This window comes from Leptodactylus fuscus, chromosome 7, assembly GCF_031893055.1.
Source record: "Leptodactylus fuscus isolate aLepFus1 chromosome 7, aLepFus1.hap2, whole genome shotgun sequence".
NCBI classification, from domain to species: Eukaryota; Metazoa; Chordata; class Amphibia; order Anura; family Leptodactylidae; genus Leptodactylus; species Leptodactylus fuscus.
The window spans coordinates 20508748-20517052 of NC_134271.1; the positions used below are offsets into that span (position 1 = coordinate 20508748).

General features: G+C 42.5%; 1 protein-coding gene across 2 annotated transcripts in view; it reads left to right on the top strand.

Annotated features, from left to right (window-relative positions):
- The window catches only part of EPS8L2 (EPS8 signaling adaptor L2), a 65657-nt gene extending 57606 nt beyond the window's left edge, over positions 1–8051 (top strand). For both annotated transcript variants that reach the window (XM_075281238.1, XM_075281239.1), the window contains 12 exons: positions 572–660; positions 1128–1202; positions 2160–2308; positions 2447–2597; positions 3336–3377; positions 3470–3573; positions 3682–3790; positions 3885–4007; positions 4996–5125; positions 5580–5757; positions 6450–6582; positions 7167–8051. In XM_075281238.1, coding sequence (XP_075137339.1) covers positions 572–660; positions 1128–1202; positions 2160–2308; positions 2447–2597; positions 3336–3377; positions 3470–3573; positions 3682–3790; positions 3885–4007; positions 4996–5125; positions 5580–5757; positions 6450–6582; positions 7167–7238 — 1355 coding nt within the window. In that variant the 3' untranslated portion in view covers positions 7239–8051. The remainder of the gene's footprint in view (positions 1–571; positions 661–1127; positions 1203–2159; positions 2309–2446; positions 2598–3335; positions 3378–3469; positions 3574–3681; positions 3791–3884; positions 4008–4995; positions 5126–5579; positions 5758–6449; positions 6583–7166) is intronic.
- Positions 8052–8305: the final 254 nt, after the last annotated feature.

Genomic DNA, 8305 nt, shown 5'->3' on the forward strand with positions numbered 1-8305 from the left:
GTATCCTTACCCACACAGATGCCTCCTGATAAGATAAAATAATCCCACAGTGGGGAATTATCTTATCTTATCAAAATGAATTCTGGCCTAGCCCAGTTCCCACAATGAATGGAGCAAATTACTCCGTGCTATGGGTTATTGTTATAGGATTACTGCAGATTGGGGTGCAGCAGACATGATAATATCACAGTAATGTGCCCGTCAGATCTGGGCACATTGTACATGATATTTGCTATACATACTTGTAGTGAATGAGACATCATCATGTCACTATGCCATGTGTACTTACACCAAACCACTTACAGTAGGCTCCCTGATCCACCTATGTATACACTGTATCTGCATCCGGGGACACATATACAGTTGAAATCAGAACAGACTTTCCAGAGAAGTGGGACATTGCCTGAAATCCAGGACTGTCCCTCTGGACTCAGAATAGCAAATACTTGATGGTCAATGTCAAAACTTTCTACATTGTATTCCAACTATCAGAGGGCTCATTTAGGTATAATAATATACTGAACTACTTATGAACAAACTTCTTGTTTCATTCTGATTTTCCACATCACAGAGGGAGTGCTGACATTACGATCCAGACCACCCAATGAGTTAGAGTTCATAGACTGCTATCAGAAGATCAAGCTGGCCATCAACCTGCTGGTAAGAAACCACTTTGCACAATGTAGGGGATCCATTGTCATTTCTTCATTTGAAATCTACGTCTTTGGTCCAGACACCTCAGTGCCTCAAAGTTGTATTACATGAAGGCCTAGAGAGAGCAACGCAACTCTTCTGACCACAAACGCATTGCTAACAATAGTGGGAGTCAAAGTTGTCAGGGTGATTGGCTAAATCTTCAGTTTATTTCACTTCCATGATCTGGAAGGATAAAGATATTCTTTAGATGCAGAAGCAATGTGTTCTGGTTCTTATAGAGGAGCTATATGGAAGGTGATCAAGGGAGCGAGTCCTGGGATGTAAGAAGAGTGAATGCACAGATTAATGGCTTAAAGGGAATGTATGTATGATTATGGGGGTTGCCATCTTGCCCGAGCTTCTCCTTTTTACGGTCATAGGCGATGGGTCCTTGGTGTAATCCATATGTTAACTGCACTGTTACTTCTCAGGCCAAGTTGAGAAAACACATTCAGAATCCCAGTTCAGCTGAATTGATCCACTTTCTATTCGGACCACTGGATTTGGTAAGCACTATTACTACTGATATATAATAGTTAACGCTATGGCGGCACATTTTTTAGCCATATAGCGATGATTTCTATGGGCATTGTGCATATCGTTATCATAGGGAACAACCATATTAGATACTTTCTTGGTAGTTATGGAATGGACTCAGGATATTGCATCTTGTGAGTTATTGAATTAAATATCAGAACATTGCATCTTGCAATCAGAATCATTATTGTGTTAATAGAATATTATCCTAATGATAGGTCACCAATATTTAACTCCAACAAAATCCCTTTAAAGGGATGCTATCATTAAAACTCAATTTTTTGTCCCTAACACGTAGGAATAGTCTTAAGAAAGGCTATTCTTCTCCTTCCTTTAGATGTCTTCTCTGGGCCGCCGTTCGGTATAAATCCCAGTTTTATGAGAATGACTTCTCTCGCAGCACTGGGGGCGGACCCAATGCTGCGAGAGAACTCTCCATCGCCGCCTCTATCTTCTTCAAGAATGGGCGTCTTCTTCCAGCGCTGGCTTCAAATTTCTAGGCCTCAGGCAGCCGACTGCACAAGCCTGCCAGCCACAAGAAAATGGCCACTTACAATACTGTGTAAGCGGCCATTTTCTTGTGGCCGGCGGGCATGCGCATTTGGCTTTGCCCTAGGCCTAGAAGTTTCAATGCATCCCGACGAAAACCGGGATTTATACCGAACGGCGGCGCACAGAAGACATCTAAAGGTCAGAGAAGAATAGCCTTTCTTAAGGCTATTCCTACGTGGTAGGGACAAAAATTGAGTTTTAATGATAGGATCCCTTTCATTCAGAAGTCACCCAAATTTCTTGCACTGGGGTCCCAAGCTTGAATCTGATGGATCTTTTGTTATAACGCTATGTTATGTTTTTCCTCTATGCTCAAGTCAGGAGAGCTAAGAAATCCTCCTTAACATGTGTATCCTGCACCTGCTTCCTTGTAGATAGTAAAGAGCTCAGGAGGACCAGATTTAGGAAGATCAATCACCTGCCCGCTCTTGTCCAAGGACGCCACGGACTTCCTGAAGGGTCATCTAACTCCAAAGGAAATGCAACTCTGGGAGACATTGGGAGACAGATGGACGAAATCTAGGTAAATGGAAAGAACATTATAATAATATATTAAGTACACAAGATGACATTTGTTATACCAGCTCTATACATACAGTCTTCAATGATTTTTTGACAATTTTAGGAATCCAAGTCAAAATTTGTCTTATTAATATTTCAGGGCGGAATGGCCAAGAGAGCCTATCATTCCACAATACATTCCAAAGTTTAATAGCGGATGGATACCTCCGATAGAAATCTTCCAAGGAGCACCCTGGGAGCTAGATATGGGTCACCCACCGGAGGTTATTAAACCCCTCGTCCTAGATGAGGTATGTTAATCATTTACTGGTGTAAATTCTTTTCCTTCAGGTTACTCCATCCCAAAGTCCACTCAGTCCACTGACATCAGCATTTCAGCTACCAATACTGCTGGCACTCAAACCTTAATATAAGGATGAATTCACACGTCCATTTTCAGCTCGGTAAACAAGTTCAGTTCACTTGGGTTCAGGGGCGTACCTTGAGGGGTGAAGAGGGTGCAGTCGCACTGGGGCCCATAAGCACTGGCATCAGTATTGAGATTGAAGCTTCCATCTGGCCCATAAGCCAAGGAGACCCACAGATTCCCCTAACCACACTAAGGGGGATGAAACTCCTTAGCACTCGTAACCATCACTATCAAAAATTCACTGTAGGGATGAGGACCAAAGATTGCACTGGGGCCCACAAGACTTTAGTTACACCACTGGTTGGGTTAGATAATACATGGTTCCTTAGGGAAGTTCACACTTGCGCTCATGTCCGCCCATGGGGTTTCCATCCAAAGCCCCAGAGAAACTGCAGTCAGTTTTAAAATCCATTCAGGAATGGTGGGGACTACAGAAAAATTGCAACCACACTGGAATAAGTGGAGTGACACTTATGGAAGGATGGAAGGAATTGGTGTTGGTGGTGAAAGGACCCGACTGGTCTAATGACATCTGGAGAACATCTACAATGAGTCCGGTTCCCTTTATCTCACCATAGTTTTGCAGTCCTAATTAATGAATCCTTCTCTTTTTTTGTAGCCACCAAAGTCAAAGGACAGTCATGGACCCCGAACCCAGAATGTAAGATAGATTTTTTTCTACTTTATCGTCTTGTCCTCAAAAATGTCTACCCAGAGTTGGTGATCTCTAAAAGCCATTCTCATGTGTTGCAGCTTTCTCCACCTAACGGAAACCCTTACAGGACACCGTCATTCAAACAACAGACCCTCTCCCCAGAGATGAAGCCAGAGTATAAGTCAAGTCCCAAAAATATCAGGTGGGTAGTGACCTAAATCTAATAGGTCAAGTACATCAATATAAAAAATGGTCAAAAATGGTCCCAAATGGACAAAATAAATCTACCTACAAACCTCTTTGTAAACAGTTATGATGCCCCAGTGCCGGCACAGCCACAGAAATGCGCCAAAATTCGTTATGACTTCACCGCCCGAAATGCCACCGAGCTGTCGGTGCTGAAGGATGAAGTCCTGGAGGTAAGCTTGCCCAAATTTCTATATAACAAAGAAAATAGATCCATGTTACCTATCTGAGGAATCTCGATCTGTAAGAACAACTCTTATTTTACAGATTCTGGAGGACAATAAGCAATGGTGGAAATTAAGAAACAGGATTGGGCAGGAGGGATATGTCCCATATAATATCCTTGATGTCATATCCAGTGAGGAAATGGACCAGTTAGATGGTCACGTGGTAAGTGTACCCACCATGATTTGGAACATTTACGAAATGTTTAGGGCTTTGTTCAAATCTACATTAGAGGCTCAGATGGCTTACTGCACTAATCTTCACATCAAATGTGAACAGTCTTACCTGAATGCCGTTATAATGAAGATCCACCACTAGGCCGCTGTTGAAGCCTATCAGATGTTAACCCCCCACAGCATGATAGCCAAGCAGTACTGCCACGAGCTACTCAAAAGCCATGTAGTTTGCTCAAATTAAACCTTTGATTCCTCCAGCCCCACCATGAATTTTGGTAATATCTTTAGAATACTCATCAGAAATTGATATTCGGTACAGAGATCCTTATCATCGTGAGCAAGAGACTATATATATCAAGGAGCGAGCACAAATCTTAAATTCATTGGACTGCTCTTTCCTATACAGGGCACCGTAAAAAACCGCACAGTGCTCAGTTTTACAGCATTTTTTGTTTTGTGTCCAATGGCCGGTGTTTGTTATTTGTATGGCTATACGGCGGTATACATAGGAGATACACATCGTGGAATGCTCTTAGGCTGAGTTCAGACGGGGTTTTTGGACAGGAATTTCACGCGGAGGCCGCCTCAGATTCCGGAACAAGAAAATGGTAGCCCAGTGCACCGACATCCAGTCACTGCACTCCGCTCCAGATTAGGCCCAAATGAATGGGCCTAGTTGGGAGGGAGTGTCTTCAGGTGGATGTCCGCAGTTGAACCAGCACCCATTGATTTCAATGGGAGACCTTTTTTCGGTCAGGATTTTGACGCGGAACCAATGTCCATTGCCACTCCATTCGTTTCAGCGGAGCCTGTACTTCAGCTACCTCCGGAGGTTCCCATTCTATGAAAATCTACCACTCTTTTTAAACTTGGGAGCACAAAAAAAACCCAGTTCTTGGGATCAGTGGTGGTAACTTCTTGTGAGCAGAATGCCCCTTTAAGTGCACCATTTTATATGTATCCATTTAATGTTCCAGACGGGATCGAAATACAAAGGAGATGTGAGCCCCAGAGGTCCCATTAGCCCGGCTTATAAGATTCCTGGTAGTTATGCTGGAGATAAGTGGGGGAGTGAAACGACGGGATGGTCAAACAACAAGAAGGAGCGTAAGTTACTCTCAGATTCATTTTTTATATATCTAATTATTATGGTCGATATAGTCTTTAAAAGGGGTATCCCCATCTTATAAAGTGATGACATATTCCTAAAATACCACTTAATGGTTAGTTCAGGTCCAACTTCCGGGACCACACCCTTCCTGAGAATTAAAGGTTGTAGTGCCGTCACTGTTTTTTCATGGTTTCTGGTCCCAAGCCGCCCAGTTGTGCTGTAAACTTCAGCTGGCCTCGTCCTAGTCAACTGAAATGAGTTGTATAGAAGTTACCTTGCACAGTGGTATGGCCAGGACACCCCTATGCAAGTAAAACCCTGAAACAGTGCTCCAGCTCCTTCATTCTTAGTATGAGTGAATGTCCCACATGTGGTATATGCCATTACTTTATCATTTACTAATGTTCCATCATGGTAGAGTTAGTGGATAACAGGTTATTATTCTTGCAGAGATCATTCACAATATGGACGAACTGAATGATGAACTCCTCAAGAAGTTGACAACACAGCAGGGACCTAAAAGAAACTTTGCTGCACCAAAAACTCAGCAAGTGCATGTACCATTAACTTTCCAATCCGAGCCAGAGGAAGTCAAAGCTTGGCTCGAGGCCAAGGGCTTTAGTAAATCGTAAGTGACAAAAAGTATACTTATGGTGCTCAATGTACATGCCAGTGTTGTATAACTGTAAATAGGGACATCTCTTCTTCCCTTGGCATGGCCCTCACCCTAGAAAACTGGTGGTTAGGGTCAGGACAGTGGGTGGACCAGGGATAGGCATCTATCTGCCAAGGCACTCTGCCTCGATACTTTCTCTGCAGGTGGTAAGTGGATTGTTATAGTATATGTAAGGTCTGGGGTCTAGCTTTAAAGGGATATCCAGCTCCTTTAAATAGTGCCTAGGGTACATACACTTCTGCACTGTGTAATCCATTTTTCTGGCAGACAACAATGAAACCCAAGGGACCCAGTTGATTATAATGAGGCCCCTCGGCTGTCCATTGTACCTTGCAGGACTTTTTCCTCTGTGATTTCAGCCAGACAGAATTCAATGCGGATATAAACATAATCTTGCAATTGTGTAAAATAACAAACCTAGTAGATCACAGAGATAAGAGAGAACTGTGCAGCCATACAATATACAGTCACAGCTGCACAGTACTCTCCATCTCCTCCTTGCAGTGATGAGCTATTCAGGGGCTTTCTGTCTGATCATTATGGGAAGGAACTCTCATAATGGTATGTGTGCCATTGCTTGATACCTGTCTCAGCGGCAGTCATGGTCATTTTATACTTTAATGGTTATTGTCCCTTGCTTGCAGAACCGCTGGACAGCTGGGCATATTAAATGGGGCACAACTTTTCTCGCTCAATAAGGAGGAGCTAAAGAAAGTGTGTGGAGAAGAGGGCGCAAGGGTATACAGCCAGCTGACTGTACAGAAGTCTCAGTTAGAGGTAAGTACTGTTTTCTGCGTCTATTGCAGTGATGGTCACGCAACCATTTGTGGCCATACCTTGTATATCTTACGCTTTCAGTAGAGAGAGTGTGTGCTTACATAGGCAGTACGGAGACTTACAAGTCATTCCTTGTAAGTCTCCGTACTGCCTATGTAGACACACTCTCCCTAATGTGTATGATTATCCCCTGACCCTGGTCTATAGTCTCTCACTCTGCCAAATCAGTATCCCTGCGCTATGCTGAGGAGGTCCAAAAGACCGAAACAGCGCTGTCCATAGCTGGGAATCTGTTCCTTTTGGAATAGAAATACTAATTTGGCAATTAAATCTGCATCATGATAGTAGGCTTATTAACTGAGTCATGCATGATGTTAAGGAGGCTGCCCTCTAGAGGGCGGCATACAGAGGCACTGTTCTCCTAATTACATCCTGGAGAATAGATTTGCATATGCTTTCACTAGAGAAATGGTTACAGGGACCACGCACAAAGCCTTGTCATAAAAGACAGAGACTAATAATGATGTCACATCATAGGGATATAACCTATACAGCCACCTGACGTATACCCTTTTCTGTTGCAGAGAAGTCAGGGTGAATCCGAACTTGAGGAAATCATGAAACGACGTCAAGAGAGGATCGATAGTACCAACTAACAGAACGTCACCGCTTTCCATTCCTCTACCCACGTGGCCTTGTAAAATTACTCGCTGGGGATATTTATGCCTTTGGCTGCATACGTTTTATGGCTCGAGACCCATAACTTGTTAAAGCAAGGGACATAAGACATGGACCTCAGCAGGAACTATATATAAATGTATACATAGAATTGCAGCAAGTTTTATCATGCCCTCTAGTGGAAAAAGTGGTACGTTGTAGAGTTTTTACCAACACCATTGCCCCCGAGCGCTTGTCCATAGCAGAACCTACTAGAGGCTATCTGCATATATGTATAGATATATATATATAATATTCATATATTTATGTTCGTATATCTCATGGATATAGCTCAACCCTATACACTTTACCTTCTGTTCTTCGCTGCCTATGAGGCCAGCTGTCCTGCTAGTAGTTAAAGGGTGAAACGGGGAGGAAAGCTATAAGTATTGCATGAAAGTATTATTTTTATATGTATGTACTTTTATTTTATAAACCTTTTTTTTGCAGAGGCGTTCGAGTCAGGCAAAAGTCTTTGCAAGGCATGCAATAAAATATCCATACAGTCGGTCAATTCATTTAGTATACATATTAAATATCCCCTATCGTGCCCATCTTGTAGTATACCATGCACATAAATGTATACAATGCTGCTAAAGATGACGGTTCTGCTTGGACTAAGCGGAACCAATGAAATCTACTGAATGAGATAAAAATGGAATATCTGATGCTAAGATAATGCAACGAGAAGTATAAAAATTGTGTCTATTTTTCATAAAATTATTTTAACGATACCTCCTGCTGACCTAACCAACCCATGAAATCCGATGGTGATCCCCCCCCCCCCAAATAATGAATTCCTTCTGGTTTTATTCTATATTTCATTTAGTTTGCATATATTGTATGCTGTAAGCTCTAGAGCTCCCTCTAGTGGTGGCTGCAGGTAGTCAGAATCTTCTTTAAAGGGGTTGTCTAAAGAGAAAAGAAGCGACATAAAAGTACTCTATTAGACATCATAAACCTACCCAATATGACATAAACATTCTAATTCTGTTACACTTTGGGA